Source organism: Gymnoscopelus braueri, assembly GCF_963280865.1.
Source record: "Gymnoscopelus braueri genome assembly, contig: SCAFFOLD_248, whole genome shotgun sequence".
Classification (NCBI taxonomy): Eukaryota; Metazoa; Chordata; class Actinopteri; order Myctophiformes; family Myctophidae; genus Gymnoscopelus; species Gymnoscopelus braueri.
Window position 1 is genome coordinate 44,231 of NW_027660985.1, and position 25,931 is coordinate 70,161.

General features: G+C 39.3%; 1 protein-coding gene across 3 annotated transcripts in view; it reads right to left on the reverse strand.

Annotated features, from left to right (window-relative positions):
- Positions 1-23,838, reverse strand: part of LOC308080993 (protein NLRC3-like) — a 42,731-nt gene extending 18,893 nt beyond the window's left edge. Inside the window, exons 1-6 of one of the 3 annotated variants that reach the window (XM_080457395.1) lie at positions 23,699-23,838; positions 13,062-13,144; positions 12,821-12,924; positions 12,470-12,583; positions 1,757-3,554; positions 1,494-1,664 (exon numbers count right to left, since the gene is read on the reverse strand). In XM_080457395.1, coding sequence (XP_080313521.1) covers positions 1,494-1,664; positions 1,757-3,554; positions 12,470-12,583; positions 12,821-12,866 — 2,129 coding nt within the window. In that variant the 5' untranslated portion in view covers positions 12,867-12,924; positions 13,062-13,144; positions 23,699-23,838. Of the gene's footprint in view, positions 1-1,493; positions 1,665-1,756; positions 3,555-12,469; positions 12,584-12,820; positions 12,961-13,061; positions 13,145-23,698 lie in introns of all 3 variants that reach the window. The other 2 variants (XM_080457394.1, XM_080457396.1) reach the window with 2 other exon arrangements.
- Between the last annotated feature and the right edge of the window lie 2,093 nt (positions 23,839-25,931).

Consider the following 25,931-nt stretch of genomic DNA (forward strand, 5'->3'; position numbering starts at 1 on the left):
CACAGGTAAATTGGCATTCCAGGTAAATTTGAAGGGGAGCGCCTGTTTTTAGGCGCGGGGAGGCGAGGCGGGGCTTGATGCGAGGATGAGGACGACAACATGGATAAACATACATACCGGCCTCAGTGGCGCACTTCGATAATCATTGGACTCCCCATCCACGACCACAGGGAGTCTGGGTTTGACTCCCGCTTGGGACATTACTTTTTCAAACAACCGCGGACTACTTTTTTTCGCCGATAAAGTATAGTTTTGGACCATGACGGAGGCGCGCCGACTCAGCAGACCTTGAGGCCGAGGAGTCGCGCCCGAGCGCCTCGAGGCGCGAGTGCCCGCGACGACCGGCCGATGGTCTGCTAGTCGACTAAGCGCCGTCGGAGTTATGTACCGATAGGCACAGAATCGTAAATGATGTTGTGGGGACTGCGTTTGCCCCTCTATGGTTTGCCCCAACTGCCACTCACTGCACTAACATAGCCCGCCAGCCCCCGCCCCCTCAGGCTCGCCCCCTTGTGCTTCAAACTGCATAGAATAAGGCTGTTCGTGGGTGTATGTGTGTGTGTGTGTGTGTGTGTGCGCGCGCGCGCATGCGTGTGTGCATGCTCGTTTGTGCGCGTGTGCATGCTTGCGTGTGTGGTGTGGGACTCATGTCTGTCTGGCTTGCATTGCCCTCTAGCGTTGGTGCTACAGAATTGCCTGGGGGGTGGTGAAAACAAGCGCTTCTTTTCCAATTTACCTGGAATGCCAATTTACCTGTAACACATATACTATTTAAACAAATTATGAAATAACATATGAAGTGAAGTTATTGTATACACTTGTACATAATATCATAACACTATGCGTGCGTGCGTGCGTGCGTGCGTGCGTGCGTGCGTGCGTGCGTGCGTGCGTGCGTGCGTGTTCAAGTATAAGTGTAGCTGTACACCAGCAACAAATACCTTGTGCTGCCAGTAAGTTAAGAAGGTACACAAGAATGTAGTGGAAAGGGGAAGAGAAGAACAGATACTTCTCAAATGTCATGTCAAATAAAAACTGGGAAATCTTTAGTGTGGCTTTGCTATTCACTGCCTCAAGGTACTATCTTTGTTTTGCTTGCAAATGGAGTGAATGGAGCCTTAAAACTTGTTGGCAAGCTAGTCAATTAAATACACTTGATAGCCTGTAAACAGAACAACGTGATGTAGCAGAATGTCTATGAAATCAGTATCCCAACAACAATGTTTCTTTGTATTCATTCATTCATACAAGCCTAAACTCTATAAATTGGGTTTGTGCAACTTTTTTAGACGTCTATTTGCTATCTTAACTAGCAATAGACATAGAATAGCAATAGACAAGCAACTCTGAGCCAGTAGAGCTGATCCAAGCAGATTTGCAACTCTCCTACTACACTGACAAGGTTGAGTTGAAACAGTTGTCAGGGTAAACTCCCCATGTATTTAAACAAGGATTTAAATGTTCACTTCTGGAACAGGGACCGGCATACTGACCTGAGAGTCTCCAGTATACAGTGCTTACTCGCCAGTCCAGCAGAGAGGAAGTCCAATCCTCTATCCTGTAGATCATTGTTGCTGAGGTCAATTTCTCTCAAACTAAAGCTGGAGCTGAGAACTGCCGATAACTCCTTACAACATCTCTCTGAAAGGTTACAGCCACTCAGCCTGAAGAAAAAATAAATGATTATTGTATTATATTTTCTTTTAAAATAAATAACATAATCTTGAATCTAACCAGTTATTATCAGTGCACCTACTGGGCTCTGTTGGAGGCTTTGACCACTGGCAACAGCCTCAGAAGACACTCCTCTGAAGCAGAGTATTTCTTCAGGTCAAACACATCCAGTTCTTTTCCTGATGACAGCAAGATGAAGACCAGAGCTGACCACTGAGCAGGAGAGAGCTTGTCTGTGGAGAGACTTCCTGAACTCAGGGACTGTTGGATCTCCTCCACTAGAGAGTGGTCGTTCAGCTCATTCAGACAGTGGAACAGATTGATGCTTCTCTCTTGAGAGGGATTCTTCCTGATCTTCTCCTTGATGTACTCAATTGTCTTCTTATTGGCGTTAGACCTATTTCCTGTCTTCACATCAAGCAGTCGTCGTAAGAGAGTTTGATTGATCTCCAATGAGAGGCCCAGCAGAAAACGGAGGAACAAGTCCAGGTGTCCTTTGGGACTATCTAAGGCCTTGTCTATAGCAGTCTGGTAGAAGTGATGTTCCTTGTCTCTAAATAGCTTTGACAACTTGGAGGTTGACAGTACGTTGTCACCATTGTTGATGAATGACACAAAGGCATAGAGAGCAGCCAGAAACTCTTGAACACTCAGATGGACAAAGCAGAACGTCTGGTCCTCGTACAACCCATGCTCCTCTTTCAAGATCTGTGTGAAAACTCCTGAGCACACAGCGGCATCTCTGATATCAATGCCATACCTTTTCAGGTCTTCTTCAGTGAAGATCTGGTTGCCATTTTCCAGTTGGTCAAAAGCCAGTTTTCCCAGAGACAGGATGACATCACTATTCCGTGGATTCGGATCAGAACGGGTCTTAGTGCTGTCGGTATACTTTTTATCATTATCTTTGGACAGATGCGCGGTGAAGTGGATGAACATCTGAGTCAGGGACTCTGGTGTTGCTCCTTTCTCGTCCTGTTCTCCTTTTCTTAACACATTCTCCAGAACGGCAGCAATGATGGAACAGAAGAGTGGGATGTGACACAAGATGTAGAGGCTTTGTGATTTCTTGATTTGTGAGAAGATTGTTTTGGTCACATTCTTATCACTGAATCTCTTCATGAAATACTCTTCCTTCTGAGCATCAGTGAAGCCTCTCACCTCTGTCATCCTGTCAACATAATCAATAGGTATCTGATCGGCTGCTGCAGGTCGAGTGGTTACCCAGATGTGAGCAGAGGGTAGCAGGTCTCCCTTGATGAGGTTTGTCAACAACACGTCCAAGGAGGCTGGCTTTGCGACATCGGTCAAGATCTCGTTTTTCTCGAAATCTAAAGGAAACCGACTTTCATCTAATCCATCCAAGATGAACACAACTCCAGACCCGTCAGAGCTGCAGATTTCTGCTTCCTTGGTTACAGGAAAGTAATGATGAAGAAGCTCCAACATGCTGAAAACTGTGTCCTTCTTCCTATTCAGCTCTCGGAAAGTGAATGGAAACATGGAGAGGACATTCCGGTTGGCTTTGTCTTCTGTCCAGTCCAGAGCGTACTTATGTGCTAAGACTGTTTTACCGATGCCAGCCACTCCCTTTGTCATCACTGTTCTTATTGGGTCATCTTCTCCAGGTAATGTTTTAAACAGGTCCTCAAATCTGATTATGTTTTCTGGTATTGCTGGTTGCATGGATGCTGGTTCAATCTGTCTGACCTCATGTTCTTTATTGACCTCCCCACTCCCACTCTCTGTGATGTAGATCTCTGTGATGTAGATCTCTGAGATAATGTCATTCAGAAGTGTTTTTTTCCCTTGTTTTCTGGACAAAACCTTAAACTTCTCCCTCAGATTAGACTTGAATCGTTGTTGAGCGGCAAGAGTTTCTAAAGGACCAAAGAGCAAAGGACATCGGTAAGGGCATGTTGTGGTAATTGTGAAACACAAATGAGAAGGGTTGGTGATTCTCAAGTTAACAACTTAAAATCTACTTAGTTGACCATATTCATAAGTAGGGATGGAGCTCGAAAACCGAGTCCGAGTCCAGCCCGGTTCTGAATTTATCAAGACCCGGGTATCAATACGCTTTGGACTTGTCGAGCCTGTTATCGAGTATAGCGGCCCATGACATCATGTCTAAACAATCAAAACAAGAGCTGATCAAGAAATAAATCTAATCTCCCACGCTGGCACAAACATGTTGGTCTAAAAGTGCATTGATCCCAGCTAACCAGCGCTGCCCAGGGAAACAAGAATTTTATTGCCTCACTATTCGATACATCGCTTCTTTAAGGGGGGCGTAAGGGTCCATTTGGTTCCATTTGTACGGGTGGTTGCGTCGTTGTGTTTACATGTGCGTTGGAATAACGTCCGTTACGAGTGAAACGCTCAAAAGTTTCACTCGTCCTCTGTCTCCGTTGACAATTTTACTAATCCAAATGAAAATAATCCGTTTAGGAAACTCTAAAAATCTCCCTGCGAATGAATGAATAGTGTCGCCTAGCGTGACATATGTAGTGGATAAAATTCATATAACAGTCATTGTGGTATTGATTAATTGAATGTATTAGTAGATGCAACAATCATCACCTGTTCTTCCTTGTTAAACTCATCTCCCTTTACAAACAGTCGACTCATGCAAACCTATTTCAAACATACTGACTCTGGGTGAGTCAGTTATAGAATAAAGCCCATGTAAGGAATGTCCATCTGTTGTTATACCTCTGTGTACCATCCTGCCAGTATAAATATGTGTAAGACATTTGTGTTGGGAGGGATGGGGGAAGCCCTGGAGGGAGACACTAGTCTCTCTCTGCTGTGATGAGATCTACAATAAACATGGAGTTTGGTTCCTGACAACTGAGTCCTGCATCTTCCTGATCTGTTTATTTTACATAAAGTAACATGTAAAAGCTGCCATTACAATTGGCGCTGTGAGCAGGGTGGATGCTTTGCTGTTATAGCAAACACTCCAGTTAGAATCTTAAGAAGATGGGAGCAAAACCGAGCAGAAAGAAAATGCAGCGACAACTCGACGACCAACAGAAGGCCTTGGAAGATCAACGTGACAAAGCGAAGAGAATGCAACAACAACTCAATGACCAGCGTGACAAAGCTAAGAGGGCCGCAACGCTACAGCAAGAACAACTCAACGACCAACGGAAAGAAGTGACATTACTGCGAGAACACCTTGACAGAACTATGGTGACATTAGCAGATCTACAAGCCAATACTTCTCCTGATGACTACAATGTGAGGCAGAAGGAGCCAAACTGCAGGAGAGACACACAACTGACTGCTACTACACCCAAGGAACACCCAGATGTCACAGCGACGCTCTGTCCAAGTAACCTATTTCCATTAATTCCATATCCAAACCCTCATCCCCGTCCGGGGGCTGGGGCACAGCAAGCAGAGATAGATGCGTACTCTGCAACAGTACATGTTCAGCGAAACTGGACACCTGATGAATTCAATGACATTGTAAAGGACCTTCCAGACCCCAGAATTTATGTGGTACGTTGGTGTGAGGCTGTGTTAGATTTGATTGAGATGTACGAGCCATCGGCAAGAGAGCTGGAATTAGTATTTCACAAAGTCTTTGGATTAAGGTGGCTACGTCTCAGGGGAAACTTTGATGTGACTGGAGAAAGAGATGACATCATCACTGGACAGCTGCAGAATCGAGATGGTCTTTTTGATAGGGTGAAAGCAGCCTTTCCAGTATGCACTGATTGGCCGAAAATTCACAGCACTAAGCAATGGGCTGATGAAACCTGTGACGCCTACAGAAATAGAATGGAGGACTGCTTTCAGAAGCATTGTGGTGTGACACTAGACAACCCGGCTTACAGTGACTTGTTAAAAACTGCCGTGATCAATGGCTTGCGCCCGTCCATCCATAACCGGGTTATGACTTCCTGTATTGGATGGGAAAGTCAGAACCTCACTGAGGTGTGGGGACATGCACTGCACGCTGAGAGGCACATGCTCTCACAAGAAGACGGGAGGAAGAAGAAATTGGAAAGAGCACAGTTGATGTTCTATGAGAACCACCGGCAGCCACCACAGGGGGAACAACAGCAGCAGCAACCAAATCAGGAGTCACATAGGAACAAAAGGAGCCGTGAATGGAGGCAAAGAAGAGGAGGAAACAGTGAGCCATATGACATTCTTATGTCATTACTGTGCCTCAGATGACCACATGGAGAGGGAGTGTCCTGTCAAAAGGAGGGCATGGCTGCACCAGCAGCACCCAGACCAGGATCACGAACAATATGGGGCAGGGTCTGTTCCATGCAACTAGGGGCCAGGTGGAAATGCTGTGGCCAACTATCCACAACGGGGTGGACCACATCCACTGCCTTGCCCCACGTCGGGCTCCGCGGACTCCTTGGCAAGATGGACCAGGTGACAATGTTAATCCAACAGGCACCAATCTACTACATGCGGAGCAGGCCACACACATAAAAGGTTCATGTCCTGAGTTAGAACGGTTTAATTTACTTTGCAAGTTCTATTCATTGTCATACTAAAAATAGTGAGTGATAAAATGAATTTATTTGAGGTACTTCCTTAAAAATCGCAGTCAATCCGATCCAAAATTGAAAATTATATTCTACTAAATTAATGTAAGAAAAATATTGTTTAATGGTACTTCCTTAAAAATCGCAGTACAATCCGATCCAAAATTGAGAATTATATTCTACTAATTAATGTAAGAACAATATTGTTTAATGGTGGGGTAATATGCATAAAAGAAAAGACAATAATGTCATAGAACTTGAGTAAGTCAGTATTGTAATCTATTTCCACACACATGAACTAAATAGTTCACTTATCAGTCTGGTTCCCCCACTTTCTTTCCTCTCCCCAGAATAGCTGACAGGGTGGAAGGGGGGTGGCAGGTGATAGGGGCCGTGTGTGTCTGTGTGTGAGTGAGATAGACCAAACACTGAAACAGGAATACATTTGAGTTTTAAAATATATCAAAGTAATTATTCAAATTGTAGTGTTTCAAGGCACTAAATCAATAATGTGATACGGTTAATTTATGATGGCCTTTTTACAAGGAAGTTAAAACAGATTTTATTTGTCTCCAGTCCACTTATTCTGCTCTTGCTAGATAAATGTTAAGTAAAACTCGGATTAAAATAAACACACGTGTAGACAAATTCCCATGTGGCAAGAAATTTTACATAATTCTATATTTTTTATTCCATGTAGTGAAAATGCCCGAGTGAAGAAAATTCCATGCTGTGTTGATAATGCCATACGTGATGAAAAATCCATTCGGTAGCAAATTCCACGTGTTGATATAATTTAAAATAAAAGAACTAAGAAATGTAATAATAATCCGTAATAATCCGTAGGCTAGAACTTCAAGCAAATTGTTACAGCAATTTTTGAGTGATTGATGGAGATAGTATAAAGACAGGTTAAACTGTACCTCGGTTGAGTATTACATTTTACTGTATAGCAAAAAGTTTGTGTGCAGCTTTCCGGATCATGGGTCCGGTCGATGGTTTCTGCAGAACCATTGGTCAGTCCATTATTCTATGAAAGTTACTCACAAACTATGGGGGGTAAGGGAACATTTATTTCCGACCATTATTTGACCATTGGTCAGTCCATTATTCCGTGAAAGTTACTCACAAACTTTGGGGGGTAAGGGAACACTTTTATTAAGGGAACGTTTTTATTTAAATTGTATTAAATTAAATTAAATTAATTTTCGATTGAGGACTTTTATGTCAACAAGATCATATGGAGTCTAAGACAGAGACCGGTGACAGGCCGAGATAGTTCTATTTTTCAAAGGATCAATTACGTGAACTGATGGGTACATTTAGGTCTTAACTAGCTACTAAATAGGTAATACAATAAAGCTATGAGGTTTGTAGTGTGGAACTACACCACCATAATAGTATTTAAAAGAAGCAATGGCAATCTTTCCCAAAAATGGCAGATCTACAAGCTGCAGATCGGATATAACATTTCCAAAAAATTGTATAAATCTACAAGCTGCATCAGTTGTTTAACAAATGTCAAAGAGCATAGCATTATCAAAGATACAGTATGCCAAAAGGTCCTATGATTTTTAAATACATAAGAAGTGAAGTGTGGGGGAAAAAATGGTTATTGGTGTTGACTTTCTCTGTAACCATTACTGTAGAATTGTTGAATACACTGTTTGAGGATACGTGACCAGTAGCATATGCGCAATGCTTGCTTGTCACTGCCATCACACGTGTATCTAACAATACAGTTTTGTTTTGAATATTTGTACATGATTGTATCCCATTGAATTAGCATAATGTCCTGTCATCCTATGAATTTTCTCTATTTTTATAGGACATAAATACTTTATATTTATGCCCTAAGGGGTCGAATGTAGTGGATAAAATTCATATAACAGTCATTGTGGTATTGATTAATTGAATGTATTAGTAGATGCAACAATCATCACCTGTTCTTCCTTGTTAAACTCATCTCCCTTTACAAACAGTCGACTCATGCAAACCTATTTCAAACATACTGACTCTGGGTGAGTCAGTTATAGAATAAAGCCCATGTAAGGAATGTCCATCTGTTGTTATACCTCTGTGTACCATCCTGCCAGTATAAATATGTGTAAGACATTTGTGTTGGGAGGGATGGGGGAAGCCCTGGAGGGAGACACTAGTCTCTCTCTGCTGTGATGAGATCTACAATAAACATGGAGTTTGGTTCCTGACAACTGAGTCCTGCATCTTCCTGATCTGTTTATTTTACATAAAGTAACATGTAAAAGCTGCCATTACAATTGGCGCTGTGAGCAGGGTGGATGCTTTGCTGTTATAGCAAACACTCCAGTTAGAATCTTAAGAAGATGGGAGCAAAACCGAGCAGAAAGAAAATGCAGCGACAACTCGACGACCAACAGAAGGCCTTGGAAGATCAACGTGACAAAGCGAAGAGAATGCAACAACAACTCAATGACCAGCGTGACAAAGCTAAGAGGGCCGCAACGCTACAGCAAGAACAACTCAACGACCAACGGAAAGAAGTGACATTACTGCGAGAACACCTTGACAGAACTATGGTGACATTAGCAGATCTACAAGCCAATACTTCTCCTGATGACTACAATGTGAGGCAGAAGGAGCCAAACTGCAGGAGAGACACACAACTGACTGCTACTACACCCAAGGAACACCCAGATGTCACAGCGACGCTCTGTCCAAGTAACCTATTTCCATTAATTCCATATCCAAACCCTCATCCCCGTCCGGGGGCTGGGGCACAGCAAGCAGAGATAGATGCGTACTCTGCAACAGTACATGTTCAGCGAAACTGGACACCTGATGAATTCAATGACATTGTAAAGGACCTTCCAGACCCCAGAATTTATGTGGTACGTTGGTGTGAGGCTGTGTTAGATTTGATTGAGATGTACGAGCCATCGGCAAGAGAGCTGGAATTAGTATTTCACAAAGTCTTTGGATTAAGGTGGCTACGTCTCAGGGGAAACTTTGATGTGACTGGAGAAAGAGATGACATCATCACTGGACAGCTGCAGAATCGAGATGGTCTTTTTGATAGGGTGAAAGCAGCCTTTCCAGTATGCACTGATTGGCCGAAAATTCACAGCACTAAGCAATGGGCTGATGAAACCTGTGACGCCTACAGAAATAGAATGGAGGACTGCTTTCAGAAGCATTGTGGTGTGACACTAGACAACCCGGCTTACAGTGACTTGTTAAAAACTGCCGTGATCAATGGCTTGCGCCCGTCCATCCATAACCGGGTTATGACTTCCTGTATTGGATGGGAAAGTCAGAACCTCACTGAGGTGTGGGGACATGCACTGCACGCTGAGAGGCACATGCTCTCACAAGAAGACGGGAGGAAGAAGAAATTGGAAAGAGCACAGTTGATGTTCTATGAGAACCACCGGCAGCCACCACAGGGGGAACAACAGCAGCAGCAACCAAATCAGGAGTCACATAGGAACAAAAGGAGCCGTGAATGGAGGCAAAGAAGAGGAGGAAACAGTGAGCCATATGACATAGCGGTCTTATGTCATTACTGTGCCTCAGATGACCACATGGAGAGGGAGTGTCCTGTCAAAAGGAGGGCATGGCTGCACCAGCAGCACCCAGACCAGGATCACGAACAATATGGGGCAGGGTCTGTTCCATGCAACTAGGGGCCAGGTGGAAATGCTGTGGCCAACTATCCACAACGGGGTGGACCACATCCACTGCCTTGCCCCACGTCGGGCTCCGCGGACTCCTTGGCAAGATGGACCAGGTGACAATGTTAATCCAACAGGCACCAATCTACTACATGCGGAGCAGGCCACACACATAAAAGGTTCATGTCCTGAGTTAGAACGGTTTAATTTACTTTGCAAGTTCTATTCATTGTCATACTAAAAATAGTGAGTGATAAAATGAATTTATTTGAGGTACTTCCTTAAAAATCGCAGTCAATCCGATCCAAAATTGAAAATTATATTCTACTAAATTAATGTAAGAAAAATATTGTTTAATGGTACTTCCTTAAAAATCGCAGTACAATCCGATCCAAAATTGAGAATTATATTCTACTAATTAATGTAAGAACAATATTGTTTAATGGTGGGGTAATATGCATAAAAGAAAAGACAATAATGTCATAGAACTTGAGTAAGTCAGTATTGTAATCTATTTCCACACACATGAACTAAATAGTTCACTTATCAGTCTGGTTCCCCCACTTTCTTTCCTCTCCCCAGAATAGCTGACAGGGTGGAAGGGGGGTGGCAGGTGATAGGGGCCGTGTGTGTCTGTGTGTGAGTGAGATAGACCAAACACTGAAACAGGAATACATTTGAGTTTTAAAATATATCAAAGTAATTATTCAAATTGTAGTGTTTCAAGGCACTAAATCAATAATGTGATACGGGTAATTTATGATGGCCTTTTTACAAGGAAGTTAAAACAGATTTTATTTGTCTCCAGTCCACTTATTCTGCTCTTGCTAGATAAATGTTAAGTAAAACTCGGATTAAAATAAACACACGTGTAGACAAATTCCCATGTGGCAAGAAATTTTACATAATTCTATATTTTTTATTCCATGTAGTGAAAATGCCCGAGTGAAGAAAATTCCATGCTGTGTTGATAATGCCATACGTGATGAAAAATCCATTCGGTAGCAAATTCCACGTGTTGATATAATTTAAAATAAAAGAACTAAGAAATGTAATAATAATCCGTAATAATCCGTAGGCTAGAACTTCAAGCAAATTGTTACAGCAATTTTTGAGTGATTGATGGAGATAGTATAAAGACAGGTTAAACTGTACCTCGGTTGAGTATTACATTTTACTGTATAGCAAAAAGTTTGTGTGCAGCTTTCCGGATCATGGGTCCGGTCGATGGTTTCTGCAGAACCATTGGTCAGTCCATTATTCTATGAAAGTTACTCACAAACTATGGGGGGTAAGGGAACATTTATTTCCGACCATTATTTGACCATTGGTCAGTCCATTATTCCGTGAAAGTTACTCACAAACTTTGGGGGGTAAGGGAACACTTTTATTAAGGGAACGTTTTTATTTAAATTGTATTAAATTAAATTAAATTAATTTTCGATTGAGGACTTTTATGTCAACAAGATCATATGGAGTCTAAGACAGAGACCGGTGACAGGCCGAGATAGTTCTATTTTTCAAAGGATCAATTACGTGAACTGATGGGTACATTTAGGTCTTAACTAGCTACTAAATAGGTAATACAATAAAGCTATGAGGTTTGTAGTGTGGAACTACACCACCATAATAGTATTTAAAAGAAGCAATGGCAATCTTTCCCAAAAATGGCAGATCTACAAGCTGCAGATCGGATATAACATTTCCAAAAAATTGTATAAATCTACAAGCTGCATCAGTTGTTTAACAAATGTCAAAGAGCATAGCATTATCAAAGATACAGTATGCCAAAAGGTCCTATGATTTTTAAATACATAAGAAGTGAAGTGTGGGGGAAAAAATGGTTATTGGTGTTGACTTTCTCTGTAACCATTACTGTAGAATTGTTGAATACACTGTTTGAGGATACGTGACCAGTAGCATATGCGCAATGCTTGCTTGTCACTGCCATCACACGTGTATCTAACAATACAGTTTTGTTTTGAATATTTGTACATGATTGTATCCCATTGAATTAGCATAATGTCCTGTCATCCTATGAATTTTCTCTATTTTTATAGGACATAAATACTTTATATTTATGCCCTAAGGGGTCGAATGTAGTGGATAAAATTCATATAACAGTCATTGTGGTATTGATTAATTGAATGTATTAGTAGATGCAACAATCATCACCTGTTCTTCCTTGTTAAACTCATCTCCCTTTACAAACAGTCGACTCATGCAAACCTATTTCAAACATACTGACTCTGGGTGAGTCAGTTATAGAATAAAGCCCATGTAAGGAATGTCCATCTGTTGTTATACCTCTGTGTACCATCCTGCCAGTATAAATATGTGTAAGACATTGGTGTTGGGAGGGATGGGGGAAGCCCTGGAGGGAGACACTAGTCTCTCTCTGCTGTGATGAGATCTACAATAAACATGGAGTTTGGTTCCTGACAACTGAGTCCTGCATCTTCCTGATCTGTTTATTTTACATAAAGTAACATGTAAAAGCTGCCATTACACATATTCAATGTACACTGTCTTCTCAGTCTCTTGCCGCATTATCTGCAGAGAATTACATTCATATCTTACCAGTAAATACCACATTTCCCTGGTAATAAATACATTATGTACCTCTGTCTCTGTCTGTGGAGCTGATACCAATGTGACCAGAGATGGTAGACATCACTATGCCTCCACTCTGGGCTTTGACTTGAGCTGGAGGAACTGCAGGTACCATTGAAGGACCTGCATAATGCAATCATCAGTGTTAACTGTTAATACAACTCTAAAGTAAAGTAAATGCAATAATTACAGCTTGACACAAATGACATTTAACTGTTCCTGAAATAAAGCAAAGTCTTTCTGATAATGTGTCTCAATAATGTCACTAGAAATGAAAATTCTTTAAACATAATATAGTCTATTTCATCCTTTTCTTTCTTTCTACCTATCTATCTATCTATCTTCAAATGTCATTGTTACCTGGACAGTCCTCATCTGACTTTTCAGGAAGTTGAAGTTGCTCCATTGTGTCCAGGATCTCTACTGAGGAAAACACAGCTCCCTCCTGGTCACATGTCTTCACTCTGTCATCCATTGATTCACATTTACTTCAGTGATCTCTTAGTCACAATATAAAAGGTAAATAAATAAAAACATAAATACATCTGACAGGATAAAAAGCTCCTGATTATCAAAACATAGGCAACAAACAGTCACTCACTGTCTCCATTGGGATGGTTTATCGTCAGAGATCAGGTAGTGTTGTTTTACAATACTTCCACTAGACTAGATGGTGCACAGTAACTACATTGAATAAGAAAGATACAGATGGTTACAGATAAAACAGAGTTATTTTTTAAGTAGAGTTGAAATATGGATTGTGGGGAGCAAGGAGGTTGTGTGATTCGGTCCTGATTCTGAAGCACTTCATATTTATATTTCAAGCTTGTCCAAAATGTAATTAAATGGTAGAGTGAGACCCTCTCATCACTTCATTTATATTTCAGGATCGTTCAAACAGTCATCAAACAGTTTATTGAGACCCTCATCTAGTGGTTGTTACTAAAAGGGACTGGGTCTCCAAATATGTGAATAAATCACCATTTTCCAAATCAAACTCCCTCTTAAGTTGTTCGATGATTTGAAGTGTTGTTCCTCTATAAGTGTACATATAGCTGTTATTCCCCTGTCTCTCCATCTTTCATACGTCTTATCAGACTCTCTAGGTCTGAATTTTGAAGTCTGAGAGGGCCAGTTCAGGAGTTTACTGTCACCTGTCAATGTGTACTTTTTAATCACATCATGCCATAATCCCAATGTTTCATTTATAATACAATTTTCTCCCTTGAACTCTTTTCCACTTAACCTAGCCTAGCCTGGGGGGAGCCCGACCCAGACCCACCTCAATGTCCTTCCACCTGGCTAGATCAATTGGTTGAGAGCACCATGTAGTTGTTGTCAATCAAGGATTCCCTTGCCTATACAACATTGTTGCCAAATTTTGCACGAGAAACAAGCGGTCAGGTCTACGAAAGCGACTATGGGCCACATGAGCGTGTGCACACACACGCACACGCACATGCACACGCACACGCACTGTAATGGATAAATTAGAATGCCAACCTGTTCTTCTATCATTTCTGTACTATCTAACTTTATCTGAACTAAGAAGGTTTAAACTCACAGCAGGGGTCTTTAGTCAACCACTCTACACATGAATGTGCTAAATGTAACTCACCTACAGCTGTAAATGGAACAGCTGATCTGAATCCTTCATGCTACTGTCACTGTCTCAGCTATGTGTATTTGTGTAGCCATGGTTGTGTCTCTCTTATATTTAGTCCATACCTTATAAGACCATTTAGAAAAGCCTCTTTGGTACAATGTGGAGTATAAAGAACTGTGGTAGAGGAGGTTTGAGAGGCTTGTGCCCCGAATGGGCTGTTGGTCAGGCCAGGAGGCCTGGCTCTGAATGATCTGTATGCTGTTGCTCTCTGCCTGAATCTTCCTAATAAATGATCAAAAACTTCACCTGAATGGAATATTATTATTCTATTACATTTGGCGTTGTCGGCAGGATCAATATTTCATATTTCATAACTAATTATGATTATGGATACTTGATCAAAAGAACTTAAGGGTGAAGGACTTTTTGGGGAGAAGATTTTCTCAAAGCAGATCCGGACCACATCCAGACGATGGAGGACAAAGAGGAGACCGCCACAGAAGCAAGCTATGCAGAATCAACTTCTGATGATCTTCAACAAGGTCTACACGATTGGAACCTTGCAGACCGATCTATTCTGTCTGTGATGACAACAAGGAAACCACAAGCTTCAAGCCACAGAGGGAAGGAGCAGAGCATGCGTTTTCCACAGAGCATGCATGGTCACCAGCAATGAGAGCAGCACCAACAATGTCACCATGCAGCAGCAGAGGTGACGAAATCGACACCATACAAACAACAAGAGACTTTGCCACAGCAGGAGGACAAGGCACAGAGAGCCACAGAGAGCATTTGAGAGCCACTGAACTGGGACCCACCAGCCCAAGGGAGATCACTGCCACAGAGAGACATGCTGCACGTGAGAGACACTACTGGAACCACTAGCAAAGTGGAGATCGCTGTCAGAGACATAACCAAATGGACCCGTACGCCAAGTGAAGATGGAGGAAAGAGCCAGGAAGACTGGAAAACTATATTCAATATCTAACTGAAAATATTTGTTCATACTGCCTAATCTCTGGCATATCAACGTCTGGGGTGAGATAAATTAGGTCGTGAAAAGCGAGCCCTCCGTGAAATTCGGAAAATAAGTGTACTCCGGTGCAAAGTTGGTGAAAGCCAAATTAGGAAATTAGGTCGTGGAAGACGAGCCCTCCGTGAAATTCGGAAAATACCTGTACTCCGGTGCAAAGTTGGTGAAAGCCAAATTAGGAAATTAGGTCGTGGAAGACGAGCCCTCCGTGAAATTCGGAAAATACCTGTACTCCGGTGCAAAGTTGGTGGAAGCCAAATTAGGTCGTGTCAAAATCAATCCGTGAAAGGCGGTCCGAATTGGTAAATGAATCTGTATGGAGCCCTCAGTCTTGAGAAACAGAGATTTAACATACAAACAGAGATAGATTTGACATTATGAGTGAGAGGCTTTCAAACCTAAAACAACCAGGTCTATTAGTCTGTAATATGTTTCATGTGATATGTTTGATATTTATCTGAATAAATTAATATAGGAATTTTAGATAAAAGCTGATATCTAAAAGAAAAAATTAGTCAACTGGGCATTGGCCATAAATGTGGAAATATTTGTTTTGACTGCATAGTCTCTGGCCTTTTAACGTTTAGAAGGGAGAGAAGTGTTTAGACACGCGTATCGCCCCAATTAGCCAGCGTGCTAAGGGCCCTTTGCCTTGAAAAACAGAGATTTAATGTCCAACCAGATAAAAGATTTCACATATACTAAATTCTAGAAAATGAGAGAGAGAGAGAGCTCTACAAAAATGGTTGAGTAAATATATAGCTATATCAACATGTAGGTAGGAAAATGTCTATTGATTTGGCATTCTATAAATCACCTGTCGTATGTACATGAATATGATTATTCATGTACAAAAAGAAAAAACTCTGGAATGTAATGGATAAATTAGAATGCCAACCTGTTCTTCTATCATTTCTGTACTATCTAACTTTATCTGAACTAAGAAGGTTTAAACTCACAGCAGGGGTCTTTAGTCAACCACTCTACACATGAATGTGCTAAATGTAACTCACCTACAGCTGTAAATGGAACAGCTGATCTGAATCCTTCATGCTACTGTCACTGTCTCAGCTATGTGTATTTGTGTAGCCATGGTTGTGTCTCTCTTATATTTAGTCCATACCTTATAAGACCATTTAGAAAAGCCTCTTTGGTACAATGTGGAGTATAAAGAACTGTGGTAGAGGAGGTTTGAGAGGCTTGTGCCCCGAATGGGCTGTTGGTCAGGCCAGGAGGCCTGGCTCTGAATGATCTGTATGCTGTTGCTCTCTGCCTGAATCTTCCTAATAAATGATCAAAAACTTCACCTGAATGGAATATTATTATTCTATTACAGCACACACACACACACACGCACACACACACACACACACAGCAAAAACAGTTAATATAGCATCAAGATTTTCATCGGCTATTTGAAAAGAGTGCACAATTATGGGAAAATATGTACAGGCTGACTAAATAAGCGATTTAAATGGTTGTTTCAACCCGTCGATTAGATTTTCCTTTCTGCAAATATCACAGACATCTGTACGCTTGCTGGACTACAACTTTTTGGATACGATGTTCAGAAAAGGGTAATAATTGGGACCTTTTGCTGGTTTAGAGGCAATTGGACAAGTGGTCTGCTAGTAGATAGGAGAAGCCTATAATGGCACACACATGCCACAAACAAACTCTGCTCCTACCTTCTCCAATTGTTTAGTGAGATAAGCAGATTTGGCAACACTGCCAACAACACTTGGCATATCAGGCTTGTGTTGTAGACGCTTCTCCCTCCTGAGTCCCAAGCTGTGGACTGCCTCATTACTGCCTTATTACTGACTCCCTAGTCCCTACTGCCTTATGCCCCCTCATTGGTTATCAAATTCTGCCCGAACCCGACCAGACCCAACCCGACGTTTACGTGCCGGGCCTGAAATGTATGCTAGTTAGTCAGGCCAGGCCGAGCCTCAGGCTCCAAAAAAATAAATAAAAGTTTTATGCACAACCTGACCTGACCACAACTGAACATGTGAAGTTGCCATTTCGCCAACTATTATTATGTCCGTTCTCTCACTCTCTGCTATAATTTGTATTTGCTCCCTTATTATCTTCTTAAGTGGCACTGTAGTCCTGTTTGTAATCAGTTTCTTAATCAATATCAAGTGGGGGCCTGTATGGGACACCCGTTAGTGTGTGCTTGAGGATGTCAATGTGCAGCACCAGCCAGTGTGTGTGTGTGTGTGTGCATGTCTTTAAGTGGCACATGTGTGAGTGGTGCACTGTGCCTTATATTTGTGTTATATACAGTACGTGTAATTCGGTGCAGCTTTGTTTTGCAATCACGGAAATCACGGCTGTTTATGCCATACTCATACAGGCATGCAAACATGCATGCATAAAAACGCACAAGAAGCGTCTGGCACCGCTTTTGGGCACAATTTCGAAATGTTTTTTTTTTAATGATTTCTCAAATGTATTATCGTCGCAAGGCCAGAATGGCCAAAGGCGAGGGATTATATTTTTACTTTTGTGAGTCTCTGTCTTGACTGTCTGTCTGTCTGTTTGTGAACAGCAAATCATGGGCAAGACTGGACCGATCGGCAAGACACTTTGCATGCACACTCCCAGTAGGCAAAGAAAGAAACTCCAATTTTTTTTAAATCGGCCTGTTATAGCACCAATTTTTGTCAAAATCTCATGCAAACCAGTACACATTATCTCTAGTCATATGATCAAGATCTATCTGTCTGCAATATACAACAACTCAGAAAATATTGTCTTATAACATCAAATCCATTTAGTAAAAGACTTTATCATGTTTGTGTAAACAGACTTAAAACATTTTTCTTTATTAAAGGAACAGCACAGACACTTTCCTTCTAGCACAACACTGACACACTGACAGTCCAGTCCAATCCATCAAAAAAACACAAAGGTGAAAGAACCCATGTATGTGATTTAGGTCTATTTATCCACCACAGACCGACTACAATCACGTCATCCTGTACTAATTAAAGCCACAACCTGTAAGTCATATTTGTTTTACTTTTATAGGGCTTTACCCAGGGTTCTGCTGAGACACACAACCATTTCTGTTCTACACATTCTGACACAGGGCGGTACTTGACCAAATGGCCAAATACAACAAATACGATCATGTAAACTCCCCAGGAAAAGTTCAGAAACTTAACAGTCAATTATTTCTCCCCTTCAATAATGCCAATTGGTATTGTATTTTATAGCATTTTTAGGTAGCACTTTATAATAACTATACACTATAAAGCATTAGTTAAGCATTAGTAAATGCTTAATTCCTCATGAACTCATCATTAGTAAAGCATTATTCATACATTACTAAGCATTAGTAAACACAGTTATAAATGTTGCAACTATACACTATTAAGTATTAGTTAAGCACTAGCAAAACACTTAATCCATCATTAATTCATCATTTGTATAGCATTATTCATACATTACTAAGCATTAGTAAACACAGTTATAAACCTTTCAACTAAACACGATTTACAATTAGTTAAGCATTATTAAGTATTTACGTCATCATGAATTCATCATTTACATAGCAAGTAAGTACTTTATTCATCATGAATTCATCATTTATATAGCATTAATAATACATTAATAAGCGTTTGTAAACACAGTTATAAGCGTGTTATTGCCCATTGATAACCTAATCTTTAATGTGCTTAATGATTGTATTCTCATACATTGTAAATGATAGATTCGTACATAGTGTTATATATTGTTTTTGGCTGTTTATTTTGTAATGATATTTGAACTGTGGTGCCACTATATATGCCTATGAATTAAATACCAAGGCCCTCATTGGAAACAAGTCCGCAAGGACTTTTATGAACGGACCTGTTAGACAAAGTATTTTAAATGTAACTGTGCTGTTTTACATTTTTTGCCTAATAAAATATTCAATCAAAAAAAATATTCAATCAATTCAACATTTATAAATAGGTATTATATCAATTTACAAACCAGTTATTTATGAGTTGTTAATGGTTCATACGATCATTTAGAAAGTCTAAGTAAACACCATTTACAAACCACTTGGTTGTATATTTATGCGGACATTTGTACATGGTTATTGAGTGTGTTAATAAATGTCTTATAAACACTTATTCATACTCAATGAATGATTTATTAAGGTAGTTACTACTTGTTAGTTAAGTATTTTGCGTGAGCCCATCTAAAGTGAGGACTATCTATGCCTTATAAAGCATTTATAAATGAGATAGCGTGAGCCCATCTAAAGTGAGGACTATCTATGCCTTATAAAGCATTTATAAATAAGATAGAAGCAGTGATATAGAAAGTGCCAATATTTATTGCAACAATTGAGACAGAACATGGCCCGTGCAGTGTAAAAATAAAATGAACATTCTTGTGCTGAAAGAAAATAAACAAACAATATGCCATGCTATAAACATGTACACATGGCTGATAAATTAAATAAACATTTTACTTCATGAAAATAAACAATAAACAATCTGCTATGCTGTAAACATGTAATATTGTACTTTATGAAAATAAACGTTAAACAATCTGCTATGCTACAAACATGTAAACATATGGCTGATAAATTAAATAAACATTTTACTAACTTTATGAAAATAAACAATAAAAAATCTGCTATACTATGAACTTGTAAACATGGCTGAAAAATGTAATTAACATTCTTGTACTGTATGAAAAGAAAAACATTCTGTGTTCTGCCTTCACTATGCATATAGCCACCCTTGCAGAGCTAGGCAGACAGTTCAGGAAGTAAAAAAAATAAAAATCTGTTTGGAGGCAAAGTCTTGTTTTGGGTTTCTTCTTTAAATTATCTTCTTTGGTTTTTCTTATTTGTAGAACAGCAATGACATGGAAAACACAGTGAATGGATTTGTTAAAATGTGTACTGAATAATGTTTTCCACAGTATATTTTAACTTTTTAACAATGCTTTTAAAGAAATGAATTAACTTGCAAACATGAATTAAGCAGCTAAACATTCACACAGTTGTAATGATATGAAATTAACATGTACATAAACACATCCCTGATTTTGCTGGAAATAATAATATGCAAATCTCTCCCAATATGCACAAATAAATCACTTGAGTGAAAATAAAAACACAACATTGCTCCCTATAATGGCATTACAGCATTAGCTCAGAGCAGAATAGCCTATAAGCTAACATGATACACTGCAGCCTAATGGCTAACAGGCTAACAGGCTAGGCCATATGACTGTTACTGATAAGCAACAAACATGACGTTTTTACCACAGACAGAATACACAGTTGGGCTGTGAAAAAGGTTCTAGCAATCATGTTTCATCATTACTGAGACAATACATCACAAGGCCAGTACTTACAGACACAGCTGCACATAGCTTTGCTCTATGCTAAACAGGAAGTGAATGCATACTGCAGGTGTTGCCAGATTTTGCAAAAAAAAAACAAGCGGCCAGGTCTTTGAAAACAAGCCCAAAAGAAGCAAGCAACTAGGCTCAGTTTTACCAGCTATCGGCCATTTGAAAATAGCAGATCAACAAGCACACAATGTGTCACATCATGACACGTTGTGAGCTTGTAGATCTGTTATTTTCAAAAACATATTGGGAAAAAAAGTAAAATATTTTCATGAAAAAATGTGGGAACCACTGGTTTAAAAAAAAACATTAGAAAGCAAGCCCAATTAAGCAACTACACTTAAAAAATAAGCCCCAAATTGTTTATTACATTTTATAACATTGTCCACCTACCTGCCCACTGTGGGCGTGGCCAGGTAGGGGATATCAATGAGTTTCCTGTTTACCAGTGTTGCCACGTCTGCTTATAATAAACAATTTGGGGCTTTTTTTTAAAAGTGTAGTTGCTTCATTGGGCTTACTTTCTAGTGTTTTTTTTAAACCAGTGGTTCCCAAAAATGTTCATGGAAAGGAAAAATAGACCTGGCCGCTTGTTTTTTTTTGCAAAATCTGGCAACACCTGCAGTATGCATTCACTTCCTGTTTAGCATAGAGCAAAGCTATGTGCAGCTGTGTCTGTAAGTACTGGCCTTGTGATGTATTGTCTCAGTAATGATGAAACATGATTGCTAGAACCTTTTTCACAGCCCAACTGTGTATTCTGTCTGTGGTAAAAACGTCATGTTTGATGCTAATCAGTAACAGTCATATGGCCTAGCCTGTTAGCCTGTTAGCCATTAGGCTGCAGGCTGCTGTGTATCATGTTAGCTTATAGGCTATTCTGCTCTGAGCTAATGCTGTAATGCCATTATAGGGAGCAATGTTGTGTTTTTATTTTCACTCAAGTGATTTATTTGTGCATATTGGGAGATATTTGCATATTATTATTTCCAGCACAACCAAGGATGTGTTTATGTACATGTTAATTTCATATCATTGCAACTGTGTGAATGTTTAGCTGCTTAATTCATGTTTGCAAGTTAATTCATTTCTTTAAAAGCATTGTTAAAAAGTTAAAATATTTACTGTGGAAAACATTATTCAGTACACATTTTAACAAATCCATTCACTGTGTTTTCCATGTCATTGCTGTTCTACAAATAAGAAAAACCAAAGAAGATAATTTAAAGAAGAAACCCAAAACAAGACTTTGCCTCCAAACAGATTTTTATTTTTTTTTACTTCCTGAACTGTCTGCCTAGCTCTGCAAGGGTGGCTATATGCATAGTGAAGGCAGAACACAGAATGTTTTTCTTTTCATACAGTACAAGAATGTTAATTACATTTATCAGCCATGTTTGTTTGTAGCATAGCAGATTGTTTATCGTTTATTTTCATAAAGTACAATGTTTATTTAATTTATCAGCCATGTTTACATGTTTGTAGCATAGCAGAGTGTTTATTGTTTATTTTCATGAAGTAAAATGTTTATTTAATTTATCAGCCATGTTTACATGTTTATAGCATAGCAGAGTGTTTATTGTTTATTTTCATGAAGTAAAATGTTTATTTAATTTATCAGCCATGTGTACATGTTTATAGCATTGCATATTGTTTGTTTATTTTCATACAGCACAAGAATGTTAATTTTATTTTTACACTGCACGACATGTTCTGTCTCAATTGTTGCAATAAATATTGGCACTTTCTATATCACTGCTTCTATCTCATTTATAAATGCTTTATAAGGCATAGATAGTCCTCACTTTAGATGGGCTCACGCTATCTCATTTATAAATGCTTTATAAGGCATAGATAGTCCTCACTTTAGATGGGCTCACGCAAAATACTTAACTAACAAGTAGTAACTACCTTAATAAATCATTAATTGAGTATGAATAAGTGTTTATAAGACATTTATTAACACACTCACTAACCATGTACAAATGTCCGCATAAATATACATCCAAGTGGTTTGTATATGGTGTTTACTTAGACTTTCTAAATGATCGTATGAACCATTAACAACTCATAAATAACTGGTTTGTAAATTGATATAATACCTATTTATAAATGTTGAATCTATCATTTACAAAGTGTGAGAATACAATCATTAAGCACATTAAAGATTAGGTTATCAATGGGCAATAAAACGCTTATGACTGTGTTTACAAACGCTTTTTAATGTATTATTAATGCTATATAAATGATGAATTCATGATGAATTAAGTACTTAATTGCTATATAAATGAGGAATTCATTATGAATTAAGTACTTACTAATGTTTAACTAATTGAAAATTGTGTATAGTTGAAAGGTTTATAACTGTGTTTACTCATGCTTAGTAATGTATGAATAATGCTATACAAATGATTCATTAATGATGAATTAAGTGTTTTTACTAATGCTTAACTAATACTTAATAGTGTATAGTTTCAACATTTATAACCTCGTTTACTAATGCTTAGTAATGTATGAATAATGCTTTACTAATGATGAGTTCATGATGAATTAAGCATTAACTAATGCTTAACTAATGCTTTATAGTGTATAGTTAATATAAAGTGCTACCCATTTTTATTGTTGATTAGTCACCTTTTCAACAAAGTGTAACTTGTAAGGATCGTGCCAGTCACACGCCTGTGACTGGCACACACCTGCAGCAAGTGTGTGTGCTGGCAAGTTGCTCAAAACGAGAGTGAATACCAACAGAAGCATGTTTAGCTGTGTTGCTCATTCTACGATTGGACAATCCTTACAACTTATACAGTACCTCGTTGTAAAGGTGACTAATCAACGATAATTAAATTAAACACATTAACACCAAGGTTAAAAACATTGACAACAAGGCGGGGTCAGTGCAGGCATTCGCTCAGCTGACATCTCACTCGGACGAGCCTCACAGGGCTCAAGCCCACTTCTGCCGACTCAACACTGTCTGAGGTGAATACCAATAAGGCGGGAATCACAAAAAGCTGACTTAGTTTTGGGCGTTGAGGATTGGCCGCGCTGTAATTTAATTTGTTAATCTAGTCTGTAAATATTAAATATGTATTTTAAAATAATATAACAGTTGTCTCATAAGTATTTCTACAGTCATATTATATCTCAAACATATCACCTCAAACAAATTTATTGGCTTCTAGGGTCCTGGTGAATTCACATATAGATAAAGTCAGAGACATTTTACCTTCATCTGCAGAGGTGACGTTCAAAGAAAAGACGCTGCTTATCCACCTTCCACAATCCAGAGTGTCTATGTTCATCTGAGGGTGTTGTCATTAACTTATTCAACAAAACTCTGAAAAACATCTGACGTCAAAGTGTTCTAACCTGTCAGGTTACATTGTTCTCTGTGTGAAGGGCAGAGTTATAAGATTTTGTATATGAACAATAACATTAAGATTAAGTGGTTGAAAATCTCCTGAGTCTTAATGCATTTATTCCATATTATAAATATATTTAAGACATTTGGAGGTTTAATGCTGGGTTTAATGTTAAGGCTAGCTCCTCTTTGTTGAATAATTGATTAATTGGTTGTGCTGGTCCAATACTTTGTTAGTCTTGTTGTTTAGTTTTTTTTAGTTTTTTATATATTGTTTTGGTTTTTATGCCTTTATTATAGATAGGACAGTAGGCTGACAGGAAATGGGGAGAGAGAGATGGAGAGTGACAAGAAGAAAGGTGCCCGGACCGCAACACCAGCAGTCCGGGACAGTTTTGTTGGGTTTGAATGATTTGTTTCCATTAACATCTCTGGTAAACTCTACATAAATTCCAGTCATAACTTTCAATAGCCAGTAGGCCTAATCTTTGTGAAATCAACATTAAAATCAAAATTGTCACATCACAGGTTTACAGGTAAAATCACTGGGTTAAAGTTTTGTGCAAGCTCCATAGTTTTGTTGTTTTCAGGGACAACAAAATGTTTGAATTAAAATGTTTACTTCTCAACTTCACCAACCTGAAAAGGCTGGTTGATTGAATCAACGAATTAGTCAACGAATTCCTATAATTAAGAATTTCTTTAGTTGAGGACAGCCCTCATGTCCTTCTTGTCATGCAATTGTATTATAGTCAAACTACCTCTTACATTGTCAAACTTTGATCAGCGTAGTTGTTGCACTCTATTTTAATGATGTCACGCGCACGTCTCTTAGCACCTACACAACAGGTCACACTATGGACGATTGATATGCATCTAGGCTCATTCCTATGTTAATTCACCTGGTGTGAGTCGGGATAGCCTTTGTAAACTTTGTTGAGGTGTGAATTTAAAGTTGTTTTAAATCTATGCATGTGCCTGCGTGTGCTCCTGTTCAAATAGGTTCCTGCACGGCGTGCAAGGCCGTCCCATGAGCAATGCAACCCAGGCAGGCACAATGCATGGAAAATATTTTTTTGCATTTGATTATTCACCCCATAAAGCTGTAACTGTAACATCGCTTGTAAAAACAAAAGTATGTTTTTTGTAAAGTTGGATAGATAAAAATATAAATGCACCGAATCTCTGCACGTCTGTTCGTATGTATGTATTTATTTATGTCTGTAATCCACATTCGAACCGTTCGACCGACTGACTTCAATTTCGGCACACACGTCGCAAACGACCCGAGGGAGTGCAGTGCCTAGAGTCAAAGTCAGTCTTATAGGCGGTTGTGTCAAGCAAATGACGCTTTTCACATGCACTCACGCCACACCTCCCACTGCTCACGCAATCAAATCATCCCAAGGGGAAAACTGCGTAAACTCATGCACGCCAGAGGCGTCATTATTATCCTAACAAGTTGCAAACCTTTAGATTATGACATGAACACCAAGTTGATAATCTACAAGGCTGTAATTAGCTGTAATAATAACACTGTTTTTTGTTGTGATTTGCTGTGTTTGTTGTGGTATTATGTATCCCAGTACAAACATAAGCTACCAGTCTCTTATAGTTGAATGTTACTGAAATGAGATCACATAAGTTGTAGTTGCTGTTGACCTATATTTTTTACAATTGTTGTTGTTGCATTGTTGGTATTGGTATATTATATTGACTATTGATAAGCTAAATGATTTGCTGACAAAATAACACAATCATGCTTAGTTTAGCATTATCGTTTATATACTGTAGCATTATAGCAACAGTCCTACTGTTGTGACTGCTGAATTGAGTGGCACATTGTGGTGAGAAGATGTGATGGTATGTAAGGAATGGACAAGCACTGGACTGGTTGAATATCTTATTTTGTAGATGTTGTTATTGTGTATCATAGTGCTGTTGTGTGACTATGGAATAATGATCTTTAATATTTTCTGCCCATTTGTGGAATAATGCTGTGCATACTGTACAGTTACAGTATAGACGTGAGTGTTGTATAGTGACTATTAGACCTACAGTTCAGTGTGTGGGATTTAATGTTGTTTACAGGAAATTA